The sequence below is a fragment of the Opisthorchis viverrini genome (assembly GCF_000715545.1).
Source record: "Opisthorchis viverrini unplaced genomic scaffold opera_v5_32, whole genome shotgun sequence".
In the NCBI taxonomy this organism is placed as follows: Eukaryota; Metazoa; Platyhelminthes; class Trematoda; order Opisthorchiida; family Opisthorchiidae; genus Opisthorchis; species Opisthorchis viverrini.
In genome coordinates this window covers 1,260,516-1,279,216 of record NW_008751687.1, presented here as the reverse complement: position 1 = coordinate 1,279,216, position 18,701 = coordinate 1,260,516, and the positions used below count along the sequence as shown (strand labels likewise).

Below are 18,701 nucleotides of genomic sequence, written 5' to 3'. Positions count from 1 at the left end.
GCTGTGTCAAAATTTAGGTCTGAACCACCAGGTTGGTTAGCACTACCTTTATGGGCCTCACACGTATTAAAAACAACGGACAACGTGAAGTTGTCTCTCCAAAGTCCGGATAACATAAAAACGTTCACCTTACTCATGTCTAACACATTTATTCATTCCATTTACTCGTACCAGACAATCAATCGCATTTACCCACGGTGAAAAGTGTAGCCAAGAGTAGTGACAACAGTGATCGATCGGAATTTACCGAGCATTACTCGTGTTCGTAGGTAAAATATATATGTTCTAGCAAATTGCTGCATGGGTTCAGTTGCGTGGTTTAATGTAGCATGTTTGACATCACTGTACAAACTTATTATATTCCTTTATTCGCATGCCTGTTTAACGTTGTGTGCTACTGCTGAAACATGCGGGTAGTGTCTGGCTGAGTGTCAAAGCGCACTCCTCGCATCTGATGCGAAGTTGGCATGGAGATTATGGAGCAGTGCATGTTTATCCTGTTTGTCATTGTTTAATTTTCTAAGAATACCCAGGGAAATTTGATGGGACGCTTGGGTACGTCCAATTACCAGAACCTCTGTGCAAATATTTTTACTTTCGTTTCCAATGGCACGTAGCCGCTGAGTTCGTGTTGGTGAGCAAGCAATTCAGTTTTAAGGAGCGTTTTTCCTTCCACGTGTACTGGGTTGATGATGTGCGAGTTTTTGGCAAACAGTGTTATGTGGTGGATGTCTTGGGGTTCCACTCTAATGGTACAGCAATATGTAGAGGAATCCTTCACGGCTTTTGAAGACCAAGACAGATCTCACTGTTACTTAGAGATTCGGATCTATGCAGCTAGTGGAACTTAGACCATGGAAGTTTGTCAATTTTGTGGCAGCCCCGATAAGAGGTATAGCCACGAATCAAAGAAGCATACATCTTGGGAATACAATGATAGTAATCTTCGAAATTACGTTGCATTTTACGAAGTCAGTGATTCAGATGATATCTACTGGACCGTCAGGTTGCTTGAATAGCGAAAGAAGAACTAAGTGAGCCTTGATGCGAAGGCCGGCACATAGAGACTGGAGCTTACCGTGGTGTGACGGTTTGTGTGCCTTCGTGACTCGTGGAACTATACAGGGTAATATCCATGCAACATTCAAAGCTTCTCTCATACCAGGCTGCTCAGTGGGTAGAGGTCTGATCAGCAGTCTCCTGGCCCTCCAGGTCTGGAGTTGGAACACATGCAGTGGCTTGTTCTATAGAAATGGTAATCACTTGATGTTAATTCCTCCTGTGGTTCAACTTTGATCAGTGGTTATCTTCCTTTTCCGACTACTCATGAGTAGCGCGATTTACGCCGGTTTGTTATAACACCATTCGTTTCTTAGTTGTACGTTCCCCGAGTTTCTACTCCTACTTAAGGTCTATTTATTCTCTAGTAACTGCTGACAAGATTTAGTTGCCAGTCCGTCTTTGCTTGCAAGTTCATGTCAGCTCTACCCATTTTCGAGAGTCTACTCTGACGGAAAGTTGCCGCGAGCGGGGATTTGAACTCAGAACACTTCGAAGCGTTACCCGCTACACCAACTCGACGTCCTAAGAGGCCCTAAAACTTCGTATTGCCATTATACCGCATCTCTCAGCTGGTCTTTTTTGAGATCTGTTTTAGACGGACCTTAGAGCTCAATCCGATTCAGCACGTGACATGAGCTGCTGCATTGCGCTGTCTGCCAAGACTGTTCCTTACCTCCCGAGCGTAATGACTTTTTTCTGCGCCGTTATCTTTGTGTACGGTCAGTTCACATTGTCCGACTGCGCATACGTTTGTGCATCATTTGGCACTTACTTGCTACTGCTTCCAGAGGGCCCTGCTGCCTCATTAGTCATTTTTCTGCTCCTACCAACTAGGCTCTTATTGATCCTACGTTTTGCTTAATCCAAGATGTTTGTCCATAGAACCAGTTCTCGACAGTTCTTAATACAGCATCCACTGCGCTCGATCGTATGTTCCTACTGCCCACTGAATACGAACTGCGTATACTCCGATAGATGCAGTCTTCCTGTTAGGTCCAGATCTTACACTTGGATTTTCCGCCAAACACCGCTCTCTGGCGGTCAGTCTCCTGAGCCATAGGCTTCGGCTGAGGACCCTAATCATCCTTCTGTCTATGTTGCGGTCAGGCTTCTGAGCCATAGGCTTCGGATTAGTACCCTAATCGTCCTTCTGTCTATGTCTGGGTACCCTTACAGTATGCTTGTCCACGTACAACCATGATACTTATAAGTAACAGTGGTCTCATGGCCCCTGGGCCGCCGTATATTGTCATCTTCCGGGTATTCTTACATGGTGCATACAGCAGGGTGAGTAAACTGATGCCTCCCTTCTCAGTTTCACGAATTCCTTCCTGTGTCATATACCACTTCAATTCGGACACTTTCTTCGCAGGTCTCAGCATTGGGAATGATAGCTTTGTTCACAGTACATGACACCCAGCTGCAGTTTCTCTAAATCCAACTTCTGTGCCAACATTGAATATTGCGAAGTTTGTTTTCAAACCCTGGAAGCCGGTTTACTTAACTTTCGCACACAAAGTCAAGCAAAAAGGCAAGTGACTGTTGCCCCTAATTTAGATGTCTCTGCATTGATGTATGCAGAGAAACAAGGATACAATACGCAAATACTGAGATTGAACCGATTGGCCGCTCCTTCACTTCCGGGTCTCAAATGTGCAACTCTGGTTATTCAGAGGCTGCTGCAGACGGATATGCGGTCGCGGGCTTTGTATTGAGCGATCGAGCGGAGGATTTTCTGCTTGACTTGATGCCCGTTATTAGTCACTCTCGCAGGGTTATTTTAGCAGTCAGTAAAAGAATCTTGAGAAAGTGAGGTCTATTGCAACCCGTTTACTGTGTTTGTCTACGCGCCGACGGAATTCAGCTCTGAATCTTTCGAAGACATTTTGTATGACGCTTTAGATGCTCCTTTACAAAGAGTCAAAAGGCCAGAGATATTTGTGTTTGTTTGTGACGTTAAAGTCCACGTAATTAGACTAAGCGCAGCCGCAGTCCGATTGAGCGGTCATCTTGTGTTGGATACGAGATACACGGACAGCGGAGAGCGCCGGCCTCAGATATGTTTCTATCACAGCCCATTCCTTTGCAGTGCCCATTTCCGAAGCAGCGGATATCACTTGATATCGTAGGGCTCACCAAAGCAACATCCCCGAATGCGAATATACCACATCACCATCGTTTACCGGGGGCGAGGATTGATCACTGCCTGCAGCTCCTTAAGGAGTACTAACGTGGACTCCGACCATGCATTTGCACGCCGCTGTTTTTCATCGTGCTTTTCAGGTCTACGGAGAACGGGTACACCTCGCCTTGAGAAGGCAGTGGACCCAATAATGAAACAAGTCCACAGGAGAATAAGCTCCCCGAACTCCTACAGGGTAGTCCGATATCGGATATCAAAGGCCACTGGGAAAAGCTATAGAAAGTGCCACGCAGAGCCGGAAATTCCGTTTGCGGCACAGCACAACCAACCACATACAAACACTGCATCTCTGATTGGAACGTGGCTTTACCGGAAGTCCGGCGACATATTCCTCCAGGTCACAAACACGACTCCACCCGACGCATTATCCGACGCCAGGTGAAACTGATAAACTGTCAGTTTGACTTCCGTTGTAACAGGAGTCACCGATCTTTATCTTCTTATGGCAGCGAGGAATCCCTGACTCGTAAGCACTAAGTGGCATTTCGACTTGGTATAAGCTGTGTCAACCGCGTCCTCCATCAGTCGTTAGAGCGTGCAGTCTCTGGACATGCCCCTTACTATTCAAGGAGAATAACTGGTGGGGAACTTTATATACCTCGGTAGTTGCATTAGCTCTAATGTAAATGTGCCAGATGAAGCAGTTGCACGAATCTCAAAAGTTAGAATCACGTTTGTGTCAGTTATGGCCTCAAAAAGTCATCTCACCGGGTTTCGATGGTCGCGTGTGCCAGGCTACAGTAAGGGTTGTACTGTTTTATGGTTGCAAAACCTGGCTATGCGCATAGATGATGTGAGGCGTCTTCAGTTTTTTTTTACCACAGATGGCTTAGAAGCATTGCTAGTGTCGGAAGGCTTCAACCAATTTGTAACGAGGTAATTAGAACGCGGGTGTTTGGTTGTGCAGCAGATAACTGAATCAAGGAGAGCATCCAGCTCCATCAACTACGGTGGATGGGTCATGAGCTACGCGCGTCCAAACCCGTCTACAGTGACGAATGTTGTTCTCCGTATCTCATTCAGACTGGCGGAAATCATGAGTTGGAAAACGTGTGGCTTGGAAGGAGGTCGTAAGAGAGACTACGAAGAGTTTAAATGGTGTTGATGCAGTACGCCTTCTAGGATGGGGTTACCTATGCCTTGTGGAGATATTGCAGGGAATGGAAGCTGGTCAATATCAGTGGAGTTCGTGCTGTCGGCTTTTGTCCAGATCTTCTGCTTACGCTTCAAATAGAATTAGAAAAAGTTTGTGGTTGTGCGGCAGTGAAGCATCAATGTCAACACTGATGTTGGTGTCTCTGATGATGAGATGACGATGATGATGATGATGACAATTTATACACCCTCTTAATAATTCTTGAGTTAGTTGAAGTCGGCTGCCCTGTACAACGTTGAGCGTTCAATAAAAAGAGATCAAAAGGCATGATATTGATGTTGAGGAGGAATAGAAGGATAAGTGTGAACAAATTTCCGGTTAGAAAATAAGTAATGAAACATATTTCAAAGTCAAAATGTTAAAAGAAAAAAGACCGATGAGTGTGAGTATAATGTTTCCAGCTGAATGATATTGCACTTTGAAGCTTCGGGCGTCGAAATGCGGTCATGCGTATTTCTTTCTTCTCAGAGGCTTCATCAGTTTTGATGTCACCAATAATATAAACATTAGAGCCTGAAGTGCGGGGTTTCGAGTGAGTTGGATGATAGTCAAAACTTACCAAAACGACGCACAATCCGATACACAATCCAAACAAGTGTTTTGTGTGGAGTAACATATAATCGATTAATACAGGAAAGCAGCCCTGTAAAGTAGACAAAGCATGAGAAAAATGGGATGGATTATGGCCGGAAACTGTAAAATTTTAAGAAAAGTGATCAGTTTTGGTGAAGTCATATGTTCAGTTGAGATTTTGTCCTGTAAGTTGAGCTCAATCCGTAGTGAAAAGCCGAGAAGCATTGTTTCATCGGCAGTGTGCACTTTGAGAAACTCTGGGAAGTTTTGAACTGGTAACCTCCTGGCTTGTAGTTTGAATACTTAACCGTTCAGACACGAGCGGCTGATACGGGGCTCAACCACCATGCTGGTTAGTGGCTGGTGACCGAACGGTCACGTGTTCAAATTACTAGCTGAGTTGTCGCGGGTTCGAAAATCCATGGGTTTTCATAAACTGGGCACCGACGATGATTTCGAATAGGAGAAAACCGATGTACAGTGCCTCTATGAGTTTCAGTATGGACTAGCTTAACTTAAGGGACGAGATATAAATCACCTAATCTGCTTACAGTATCGTCAAAACTATGTTTGACTTCACTGGGGCGCAAAGACGTTCAGCCGCACTATAAGAGACTGGAAAACCCATTCCCTCTCAGTGGTACTAACATAACCGATTTGGAGTCTCCATTGGTTACACAACTGCAAAATAATTTTTGCGATTTGACCAGTGGGTAACCAAGCAACCATCAATATTCATGGATGGCGGGCAACTAAGGGGGTGCACGGTCTAATTATACATATTCCGGCGGCTCGTTTCTGGTTGAAATTATCCTTGCCACGGAATTCAACGGTGTTCTATAGAGGAAAATGTTGGTAGTTCAGGTAGCCTAGACAGTCTTTGGCTTGTTCGCTGAGCTGGGCAATTTGATTGCGAACGTTTCATCACCAGTTGGGGTGAAATCATCAGTGCGTTATTGGGGAGCGTAGTGGTGTGTAGATTCGGGTTAGCGGTTGTGCACAACCACAACGTTTCTAATCAAATTGCCTAGCCCAGTTCAAGGGTACGTTTGCAACTGTCACCTTAGAGATCACCATCTAAAGCCAGATAGCCGACAAAACAGACAGGACTGTCCAAAGAACTTCTCACTTATGATAGGAAATTTCAATCCCTTTTTCACTGTTTTTTTCTTACCCGCCTTTTGTTATTAAGAGACATGTGGTACTCATTTCTAACACACGTACGACCATATGCTACGAAGCACCAGTAGAGGTTAACGTTGTTTCTGACACTTTCCATAGTTTTTATATTGAACACAGCAATGATAATCCCGTGGTAACTTTTAAACAAGTGTCTATGCCCATCTACATCAGTAATATCATTTGAATGTCATTAGCTTGACTCATAATTACGATGGTGACTTGTACGCGACCGACAACTTTGGAATTGTCAGTAGTATCGTAAGCCATAAAAACATATCTGTGCGGCACCGAGAGGTCCTGTAGTTTTGCCAATAAATTCTCGTATAACATTAAGAACAACGTTCATCTGGATAGATACAGCTGAGCAAACGAAAAATTAATTAGAGTTTTGCACAGTAGCTGGATCTGTTTTTTAACGTTATTCAGAGATTTGACTAACAGGCATCTTTATTGCCAATTGCCTAATTGTCCGATCCACTGCACGTTTCGATGTCCCCCACAAGCAGGCTTGGTAACAGACAGTTCGATACGTTTAGCTCACACAGGAACTTTGACTACCTTTGATAGATATTGACGATTTCCGGGCGAAACATCTTGTATCATTCTTGACACCAGATATGATAGCTCATGTGTCACTCGTCATCAAGGTCAACGACTCAACAGTTTATATAACTGTAATCCTACAGGACTTATTGCCGAATGTTGGCCGAATTTCAAATGTAGGTGATAATCTTTGGATACTCTACGAATAACTTCCGAATAACTTCAGCTGCAGAACAGAATCCGCAATCGAAGCTTCAGAATGTGGTCGCAAATTAATTTACTCGCCGCTTCTAAGAGCAGCTTAACGCTCAGCTTCAATAACACTATCACCGTCCAGAACTGATGATCGGTTCCTTAAAGAACACAAAATAATACCCACTTCAATTTTTGTATAGTGTATTCGATAAAGGGCTTGTTTGCATATGCTTCCATATCGTATTTGACCAAATAATCTGGTTAGCTTGCGTCCCAAAGAAGTATATATGACTCACTCGACCGTTGCCAGAGCAACCGTTAACAGCCGACCGCGTGGCCGGGCACGCCCATTTAACGGTTGAATAACTGTGTTTATACACTGGACTGTCGAGACTTAAAAACAGCGACGGTTGGATTTCTCTTATGATAAAAAAACCAAGTTAAACTCAATACAATGATTAGTCTGCGTGACAAGATCATGCTGCGCAAGATTTTGTAAACTTTTCAAATTATTGCACTTGAATCATGCAGGTGAAATTCACGCTTTTGCGGATCTGATCCCTGGATAACTTAGCAAAAAACAAAAGGTAAGTGGAAAATACAACCTACTCGGTAGTACAATGCATCATTGTGTGGTCCATCGGTGTACAACGGTGGCCCGTATTGCCAATTTTGGCATCTAGTTTGGTCGCGATAGGTGTCCGTGGGATACCCCGTCAGGGCATCAAGCAGAGTATAGCAACACGACTGTGGCACAGACAGATAGAACGGACTTGCAACTGAAACGCAGGAAGAGTGGTGCACAGTTTCAGCAATCACTGCGTAACTTGAGGGAACGGATGATTTAGGTACACACTACTGTCATTTGATTAACGTTTCTGTCATACCGACTAGCACACTCTTATTGGGGAAAGGATAGAACTCGAGCTTTGCCTACTGGGTCTCATCCATTGTCCTGGAGGAACTCCACACACTTGACAATCGTAATAAAACCTTGACTCCTAAAACCCCTGAAATTGCTCGTGGGCTAACAAACAACTTGGTCGCAGCTAAAACAACAAGTTACCTTAGATCACCTAAATACGTTGTGTGCGTTGGTTTAAATCTGAAACCGGTGAACAGAGGAGCAACCGGTCTCAGTGAAATTGTAAAGTGGTGCCGATAGTCCGACTTTATGGATATTCTGTATGTTATGTATGACAGGATTGTCGCAAATACTTTATTTATGGTCACAGTCATTAGCGAATAACCTTGACGAGAGGATTCACACATGCACATTTGCCTTGCGCATCCAAGGCCAGATTTTGTACAAAGGTAATCCTAAACGGGATGCATGATTAACGTTTGGTATTATAAGAAAGAGTGGTAGAATCGATCTTAATTAGAGGCTTACCAGGCAAAAGGACATCTTTTTCGTGAAGCTGCATGTTGGTGGTCCGGAACCATACGGTGTTTTTATAGCCAACCAAGATTGTAAATCGCACAACATCGTAGAAAACTTTGCATCATGTCCCACGCTTTTGTCATTTGGTTTGTCTGGCCATACTCAGGAAGAGTGGAGGTCATAGCTTGCAAAACCCGGTCCTGCATCTGTCGACAAGATGGTAAAATACAATATTCATTTATTACATTGCGACAGACTGTTTTTGATTACATTACAGTGAGTCGTCCGAACCGAAGTTGCTCCCCAAATAAAAAATTCCTGTTCAATCAGGATTTAGTGTATGACTGCCCGATTAAACGACCTCTTTCTTCAAAATGACAAAATGTACATTCGCCGAATGGTCCGTCGGGGATCGCTGTAGTCGGCTGTTCTGCTTTCTGCGTGAATCGCCAGGCCTTTTGCTTTTAATAGCACTCAGATCACTTAGTTTCAATTCATACCAACCTGAATGAACGACGTTTGGATCAAATACTAACAGATGCCCGGAACTGGTTTAGATTCGATCACACTGGTGATACTGGGATTACAAAGTTTAGCGAACTCACATTTTCTTACTTCTACACTGCTTTCGTTTGAGCAATACCCCCGTGGCCCTGGTGCAATTATTCTGGTGAGTCCATACCAAAAGGTTGAGGTACTGGATGTAGGTTTACCTTTAATTAGAGCTCATCACTAGTACATATGTTTTTGACAAGTCTCAACCGGTATTTTAGGTTAAAAATGACTGACCAGACAAAAACATAATGCACAATTTAGACTTAGTTGTCAGACTGTAAACCAAGTGAGTAGTGGACATGACAGAACTGGAATATTGTCTTGACCTGTCGATCGATGTCCATTTCATTAAGTGAGAATGTATAATTCACGGGCTCGAACTTATTGGCCTGACGGTGATCGATCCGGTGACGTTCATGCCCAACCGTAGAGCTATTTTCGGCCAGTTATTAGCTGGGACGTCGTGGGTTTTAAATAAGGCCGAAGCATCTGTATAGTGTTCCCCGATTCTTCGGTGAACACTGGGTGAAGTCTTGATTGAGAGCCCCACACCTCCTTGTACTATCAACAAATTATAAGTAGCTCAGAAGGACGAATAAGTCATTCTAAAGACCCGCTAATTAAGGAGCCAGTAAACATGTGACCACGTGATGCAACTTTCATGATTAAAGGACAAAGGGTAGCATATCCTGTGTACATGCGAGTCAATCGCATTGTTAGGTGGCCGCTCGTAGTCAAATAGTATGGTGTCCACCTACTATGCTGGATGTCACGGTTAAAACCATTCTGAAGATTCGTGGGATGCGCACTGCTGATGATTCCCAATAAGGATGATACATCTGTGCAGTGCAATGGGCTATTCGGCATAGGCTGGCTTCACTTGTTGGACGAGGTTCCGATCTAAACTACTTAGAATTTGGTAAATGATGCTAAACGATTCAATCGAGTTGACCTGATGAACTGATCCATCAGATAGTTGAGGAGTGCGTTGTTTCCTGAATTATTTCGGACAAAACATTTTGGTGCGACGAGCGCCGGTTTGCACAACCGAGTGCCAGCTAAGTAGAAGAACTAAGCTCTGGAGCAGACCCTGTGGTTCACCCCTTCGCCAACTTGTGTTATCCTTTGCTAACACCCGCTCACAAACGAAAGCTTATAGCAGGCATTTAACACTGATTTAACCTGATTGTAATGAAGTGGTCTTGCTCAATGGTTTTTATTTTGCCTTAAAATGTGACCAACCTTTAATCTAGTTAGCTAAGTAGAAGAACTAAGCTCTGGAGCAGACCCTGTGGTTCACCCCTTCGCCAACTTGTGTTATCCTTTGCTAACACCCGCTCACAAACGAAAGCTTATAGCAGGCATTTAACACTGATTTAACCTGATTGTAATGAAGTGGTCTTGCTCAATGGTTTTTATTTTGCCTTAAAATGTGACCAACCTTTAATCTAGTTATTTGGCTTGAAGAAGCATTTCTGCCAAGAGCGGAGCGTTATCTAGCAATAAATCAACCCATGGCTTCCAAAACCCTTCCAAAATGGGATGAATTTGCGCAAAACACACTCATTTCCAAACCAATTTGATTCTAACGGGATATTCTGCTGGACTTCTCTTGCGTAGTATCATAAACGTCTAATTTCAGTCGAGCGACTCTTCAAATTTCTGTCCTCATCTGTGAGCGTAGTCCCAGTCGACTGCCACAGTGGTTTAGGGTTATTTTCCCCCGATTGGTGGATGAAAGTCACGCGGTAGATAGTAAGAAATTGGTGTGTGTAATCGCTCTGTATGTTCCTAGCCGTAAGGACATAAAGCCTGAAAACAGCCTAACATAATCAACTTGTGCAAAAAGATAATGATGACTAGAGTGCAGCTTTTCGTGCTCGGTGCGGTGTGGTGGAAACCTAGAGGTGGACAGACTCTGACATGGTAGAACGGAATGAATGATGTGATGAAAAGTTTGGGTGCTGCTGGTGCTGTTCCTTTTCCACAATTGGGTCCGCGTTACCTTCATTGTGCTTAGCTAGAAGCACAGAATAATATGGCGGCCACCCGATTTCAGTGGCGTTTATGCTTTCGGTTTCTATTGAGACAGTCTGAGTGAGTGCTTGAGATGTAGGCATCTCGGATGTTTGTGGTAGGCTATGCCTAGAACCCGGTCTGTGCCACACTTCTCTTCTTCCCATTGTAAGTCCCAGTAGACTGACAGAGCTCTGCGGCAGTGAAGTAGCATTGTTTTCATTTGCTCCTTTCAGTGACTACGGCGACAATGATGATGTTGATGAGAGCACTCCGGGTGCATCGGCGTACTAGCCAGGAAGGAACGAGTCGGGCCAACTACCAGCTTGACTTGAGATGTAAGTGTGCGCGCAGAAAGCTGAAAGAGACCAAGTAGCATTTCCTTGTTTCCTTCTCGTGAGTTTTGTGCCTATCACTCCTCTTTTTATATTTCACCGTTACACGTATCAGCCAGTTAATGATTACCTGAAAACACCGTGTTGCTCTCAAAAACTCACTTAATTTATAGTTTCCTCGGAAACTAATGTCCCTGAATCGAGGGGATTAAATTAGATGCGTCTCATAAGTTGGTCAGTGTGGCCAGTTAGCGGGCTACCGCAAGTCAGGTGTGAGGTGTCCTTTTGTTCCCTCATGAGTCTATATAACCACAACGTGGGTGGCCCTGGTTACGAGGGGGGTTACCAAGGTAATACGGTCCAAATCCTTTGAGTGCCAAATAAGCTACTGACGCTTATCTCACCATAAACAGTTCGAAACTTTTCGTTGCTCGATCGTTTCGATTTGCTCGATCGGATAGTGCCCAACATTTTATCGCTTTGTTTAATAATAACATTATCTGAACATGTCAGATCCATATCTCCTCGTCGACGTAGACCGCATACAGGCTGCATATGTTTTGTCTTGTAAGCGGTTGTTTGAGCTGCGTAAACAGGGATCATAACCTCCTTTGGGATTCGCCTTTATATTGCCACAGTATTAAGCAATCGGACTAGTTATGAAACATAAGTGGTCCTGGAAAGTGGGGAAAACCAGCAGACGGGCTGGCGCAGCTGACTATTTGCATCACACCAAACACTAATCCTCATTTCTTAGTCGGACAAATGTAGTCCAAGGCAACCTGGTGCTCTCACTTCAATTAGACGGAAAAAATTACAGATTTGGTCTAACCACAGTTCAGAACTGGCAAAATTTTAAAGCCTTGCTTTCACTACACAAAGACGACTTATAAGGGACAATTCAGGTAATTTTATTTGTATGTGAAAGTTATTTCAAAAGAGCATTATAAACGACTGTAGAGCCAATCTATAATGAGCTTACATCAGCTGTACTAGTAAAACTGAACCTAGTGATATAATACCAATCTCATCGTAAAACCCTTAAAAAGATCTGTCCCTTTTTAGTGGTCACGTATCTCACCCACTACGGTAAGGGGTAGAGTTTCTCCGTTGAAAAGACCTTTACTCCAAAAACATCAATGGAGACTCAGAGTCCCTTCACGCCACGAGTCCGCACGCTCTCGGATCGGAAGTAAATTCCCCACACAAATTAGCCTGCAGCTCCGGGAAGCAAGTTGTGTGCACATACCTACACGAGGGTTTGAAACTTTCAAAACCCAATTCTCCTTGTTCAAACCGCTGTATATTTCACTTGCGGAAATCGGACTGAATAATCATCAGTCACTGAGTTCTTTTGGGACTCACCAATCTAATCTATTTTCAACTTCGGCGCGTTTCCAAACACGTCTCACAATACTCCTCAGTTATCAAACACCAACTAAAAATCAAACGTGGGTTGGCTATATGCTAGGGTTCTCGAGAGATGGTGTATTCCAGGGAATACTTAAGGGATAACGCATGACATTAGGCTGCACTATAGTGTGTTAAAATTCCAGGGCTTGTGAACTACATCTTGTTTGGCTTCAGGAAGTCCTTCTGACACCTAGCTTGGTCCGTGTATGGAACTGGACAGTGGTATCTCACGTAGTGCAAACTCCATGTAAAATATCAAGGAGTAATCTTAATTGGTAGGGGATTTTCATCTGGTAGCTGAGGCTTGCCGAAGAAGTTCTGTGACCGATGCGAGAAAGTGGCAAAACTGATCAAATGAAACGAAAATACAGTCTTTTAGCACAGAAGTTCCCTTGAAAGGGCGCAAATTTCGAAATATTTGGTTTTCAACAAGTGAATATGCATGTTGAGGGCTTTTCCTTAACTCCTCGTCGATCACTACTCGATGAAGATCATTTCCTTGGAGGAGTTGCATTGCTCGTATCTTGCAACCTTAACTAGTCTGCTCGTGTGCGGTATATAATCCATCTAATTCACTCAGCTGAGCACCGGTGATGCCTCCCAAATACGTGACGAAAGTTCGGCGGACAGACCAACCGTGACACGATCAACCACCGATCATTGTATCATATGTATTATATCATCTTGCGACGGACCATGTTTGGGCACTTTTCTCACTGAACCACCAGAACATTTGTTTTCGCACGATTATTCTCGAATTGACACGACTAGATAACGGATTCAACTAACGAGGATCTCTAGATCCAATACCTTCAGTGACTTCAAGAGTCAGATGGTGCAATGAAAATAATCCTTCAACTGTAACACTCTCCCACTGCGTAGCCGTCATGCCCCGCAAGTTAAAAAAGAGGGTTTGCATTCCGCCCGTTTTTCAAAGTCTAGACGGGAGAGATAGAATTCCGGCCACAAATCTTCTGGACAGTAGGCTGGCGCCTTAATCACTGAGCTATTTTGAGGTCGATGGCACATGTCGGTTTGCTAATCCCGTGAAATTTCCTGCCTTCGTTCAGCCTCCAATGTGTGTGAGACAACTGAGAGATCACAATTCTAAAACATTTCATCAAAGGAAGATAAACTTTAGGTGTATTAATTTCGGAAATAACTATGTAATTATGTCTAGCTTGACTGTTTGTTGTCAACCAGTTTAACTGTACCAGGCCGTGATAAAAAATTGACCGTAACCTTGAAAACTATGGATTTCCTATTGTCCTTTTCTTAGCGTATGAGTAGCAAACAGAGCCATCTGGATTATTTACCTTCGCACCGGTGCATTATTATTAAGAATTACGTCCGAACATTTGTGGTTCTACGACATATCACGTTTCACCCACCTACGATTATGCTGGAACCGCATTCGACTCTGCCAAATGATCTCCTTATCTTCACCTTTTTTCGATAGGCGAGAAGATACACGCAGCTTCTAGACAACGCTGATATTTGGTAGTAGGATCCTTATTTATTCGAGGCGCTTAATTTCTCCTTATTCATCGCTTCCAGAAACTTCCACGTCCTACCGCGGTACAGAGTTTAGGATAGAACCACACTTTTCATGTTGCTGTACTCAAAGTATTATTATTCAAAACTTTTGATCAAGCTCATTACACTGTACCAAACCCATCGTTTTTTCATGAATCTCTTCGGACAGATAAAATCCACGACGGTCCACACGTTGCTATTTGATCATCTCAAGTGAAAATATGTGGTCCCAGCTTTGATTGCATCACCCATAGGTTAGAGCTGATTGTGGGTAAAACCAATATTTGTGACCTTAAAGTGTCATGGAGTGAATCTTGGAAGACCGCACGTCTTTAAGTGGTAATTATCTCTCGCACCAGTGAAATGGGCTTGATAAAGTTCCTTACACTCGACCAAGGAACATGATGTTCCAAAAGCGTTTAACGCAAAATCGAGATTGAAAACTAGTGAACAATTACTGTGAGCCTCAAATGTCATGAATCGGATGCGAGCGGCGGAAATTAGGAAGAGTGTAGTTCTTCGTATTTTGCGCCCTGCACTATCTTTGGGTGGACAGGTTCTTCAAACAACATCAGTTGTAGTGATTTTTCAGGTTGGCCTACCAGCCTCTCCATTCAATATTGACCGATTCTAGTGTACCGTCAGAACACCGTAGTTTAGGTGCTACGCAAAGGAAAGACGGTTCACGTTCTGGTGCTCAACTTCTGGCCAATAAAATATTTTGCGTATTTAATTCTCCAAGTACAAACTGCTTTTGAGATTTTTTTTTCAAATTTATGCGTCACTCTCCACCGTGTTTCCTTTAGTTTACGCTCTGTTCCTCTCCGTTAGACTATTTCAAGAACAACAATATGCGGGAATCGTAACCAGCTGGTCAATCGACGAGTCTTGTAGGTCAGTCGGTAAAAATTGAAGGGTGTGATGAAAGACAGAGACTTACTCATGCTAAGAACCGATCACAACTTTGTAAGTCAGTCGGTGACCACTGACCGATAGGTGTGCTGTGAAATCTGACCAAAAGTAATGAATCAGATTGACTTATTTTGTGCTCTTGCTTGATTTAGTTCTTCAAGAAATACACCATTCAGAGATATGAATTTTAAATTGGACATCCGGTCAACTTAATGGTGTTTATGTGATTATGTTTGCCCCAAATTAGTAATTTCGCGTACTGCTACTCTGAGTATCATTATCGTCGTCACCATCATCATCATCTGAAGCATCATGATCATCCCCATCATCAGAGACAGCAAATTTAATGCTAACAGTGCTGCTGCACCGCCGTATCTCCACAAATTTGACCCCATTATAAGCAAAGCCTTAAAGTGAAAAGAAGTGAAAAGGGGGAGCAAGGTTGCATACAACCTATGTCAATGTCTATAAGTTACATAAAAGTGAAAAACATCCGGAACTGACTTTACTGAAACCACCAGAGGGTTGAAAAATGCTCTTAAGAACCCTTTGGATCATGATGAGTCCCTTTCTTTAGTAATTCAATCACAAATCGGACTATCAATATTGACAAGCACACCTGCTCATTGATAGGAAGTTTGTCGCAGAATTATCACCCCAGTTGACCGAATATCCAGGCAGGTTCCCGGCATAAAAGCCTCGTGAAGTGACCACGTATAAACGTACCAGGCAGTTGACCAGGCAGGTTCCCGGCATAAAAGCCTCGTATAAACGTACCAGACAGTTGTTGTTTACAGTAATCTCATAATTAATTAACCATACGACATGTATTATAGATAGCAACTTAGGGTGGGTATTTAATACTCAAACTTGATAGTGTTGCTAAGATCGCAAATGAGCAACTCTTGTAGGGTTTTTAACCCAATTTTAAAGAATGAACCTGGTGACTCATCTACGTAGCAGGACGCATTCAGTAGTTCAGGGTAAGAAAGTTGGAATAGTACTTGATCAGGTTAAACGTAAACTCACCGTTCTTGGATAGCTGAATAGAATGATTCCCAAAATCAATACGATCGTAAACAAACATATCGAGCTCACAACCGTCTAGCAAGTCACAGAGTGAGTAGTTGAGTTACCAATATGGTTGTAAATCGATTTTCTTGCGTGAAGTCATAGAATGCGAATAGTCCAAGGACAATTGCGAAAATCCCACAGGCAAGCACCGCATATAAGCACCCGTAGAAAACGTATCTTCCAAAAACTTCTGCAATATTTTCGTACAGCACCAAAACGTAAGTAGATGTCCCAGCAAGAGCACCACCAAAGCACTAGGAGGCAGGAATAATTTGAATCGCACAACCAACTCACCACTAACAGCAGAACAAGAATGTTTCCCAAAAGGCGCACTACATTGTAGGCCGTAAATATGGTTGGTCCTTGCATGTCTTCACCGCCGAAAAATTGTATCAAGCTAAAATGTAGAAACACAAATGTGAAGTTCGCATACTGGCAGTGAGTAGTACCGCAAGCCTAAGGATGGATTAACTAGCCACAAATCTATGCTATTTATTCTTGGACTAGAGTGTCAGTATATCAACTTTCCCGTTAAAGATACCTCCGAAGAATAACCAGTCGCCTATATTGTTCTAATCATCTTCGACCTATCAAACACCCCCTGAGAAAGAGTTTAGTTATTTGTGATTCCTGTTGTAGCCTGATTCGTGGGAATCCATTCACTACGTAACCACACTAGTTGAGGAGGAATAGGCAAAAACTAAATATTTCCATACCTGGAAGATAAACTTTCCCAGCTAACTTGACATTTGGCTATGAGCCCTTCACCTGATTTCTTTGTTCTATGCATGTTTCTGCTCTTGCTCTCATCACTGGAGGTAAACGTGTACTCAAAGATGAGTGTTTCTTATACTTCGTTCCAGGAGACAACGCCAGGCAAACACTAAATTAAAAAATGAAGTAGGAGAGAATGGTTCACCTGACGCCTTAGGGAAATAAACACACTAGACTTTTTTCTGTGCATCCCATTAGAGGGCTGTCAGCAATGAACTTTGTTGTGCTCAGTATCGTAAGTTAGGTGAGTTTTTCCGGGTAAATCACTAAACTAATCGGATTTGGTAGAGTAGTTGCTTTTTTAGTGCGCCTAATTTGAGAGTAAATAGAAACTGGCAGTCAACAAGTAGCTGATGCTGTGGAAAACGATTACTAAATTTGCTTCTAAAGTTTATTTAATTGGATGCAAACTCTAATTTGAGAGTAAATAGAAACTGGCAGTAAACAAGTAGCTGATGCTGTGGAAAACAATTACTAAATTTGCTTCTAAAGTTGATTTAATTGGATGCAAACATTCGGCTGCCGTTGAGCCGGCATTGATGTGCGCTATGCGTGCCAATTTTAAAAACTACTTTTTACGGTGAGCTCGTGTCTGTCCTCAGGAAATGATACCTCAGATGAGACTGACTAACATACTCGCGCCTTTTCATCTACTTAAAAAACAGAATCTAATTTGCCATAATTTGAACGTAAACTTTGATGGTTGTTTCTGTATAGTTTCTGATCAAGAACTCCTCCTGCCTTGCCGAGCTTATTCATTTTAGTGGTTATTATGGTGTTTGCGGAGTAACCAGAATAATCCTGTCGGCAGAGGTGACAATGTAAACGAGAGTGATGGGAATTCAAATATGCTTATACAACTTATTCAGCAAATGGGTTGCAATATACTGGATTTGTTTCAAGACTCAGGTTTCAGCATGAAGGTTTAAAGTAAGGGTGAACATTGATAGGATAACAGGTATCCAGGGTGATCTCATGCCATCTAAGCGTGAATGTTGCAGGTAAACCTCGATGGTTTGATACAGCTTCAATGGAGAATTAACGAACCAAATTCCACTCCAATCCGAGCTGATCAAAGAAACCGGAGTCTCCTTTAACCACTCAAAGTGGGGATATACTATATCTATGTGGACCGCTCTGTTCCTTGTTGATAGCTATCAGATCATCTAATGCTTTAGGCACGACTATTAGGCAAGGATTCTTTGAACTGTTCCATTTGATGACTGTTACAAAGCGTCATTTTGGAAAGCTTAAGGGATTAATTTCGGAAATGATGCGTTCTTTGTCATTTTCAACGTTATATAATTGTTAACCTCGGTCGCTTGCCACTACTTATTAGAATGACCATTCATATTTTGGGCAGAAAATCACCAGACACATCATTCTATGAGGAACTATAGGAACGTCTATGGCTAAACTTTAAATTTTTCTTGAATAGATAGATGATTTTATAGAAGACGGACGGGTTAGATATATAAGAACCGGTTTTTTCTGCATGTTGATAAATGGGCTTTCAAGATCTGTTAGTTTCCTCTCTCTTTTGAGACTTGGGAACGGTAAGCGATGAACTACGGAGAATATTTGAATTAATATGACCTTGGCACAATACCCCACCATTTTATCGTATTAATCATTCCACTGCATTATTAGTAATAATAAAAATAATTCACAATATGAAAACATAGATTTGCGCTGATGGTAGATCAGCAAAATAGCCACGAAAGCTTACCGCCCGAGAAGAGGGGCTTGAAATGTTTAGCGCTTCCTTTTCAGTTTACATAAGGTTCT

General features: G+C 42.7%; 2 protein-coding genes across 2 annotated transcripts; both read right to left on the bottom strand.

The window, feature by feature from the left end:
• Positions 1-4,779: 4,779 nt before the first annotated feature.
• Positions 4,780-8,341, bottom strand: T265_02524 (hypothetical protein; the record flags this gene model as incomplete). The annotated part of the gene is made up of 3 exons (XM_009166787.1): positions 4,780-5,064; positions 7,524-7,732; positions 8,308-8,341. 3 exons carry the CDS (start codon positions 8,339-8,341, stop codon positions 4,780-4,782), a joined length of 528 nt encoding a protein of 175 aa, XP_009165051.1.
• Positions 8,342-8,370: 29 nt separating this feature from the next.
• On the bottom strand, positions 8,371-16,536 carry T265_13028 (hypothetical protein; the record flags this gene model as incomplete). The annotated part of the gene is made up of 4 exons (XM_009166820.1): positions 8,371-8,504; positions 16,095-16,169; positions 16,202-16,393; positions 16,434-16,536. Coding segments are annotated over 4 exons (474 nt in total), but the record flags the coding sequence as incomplete, so codon positions are not given.
• Between the last annotated feature and the right edge of the window lie 2,165 nt (positions 16,537-18,701).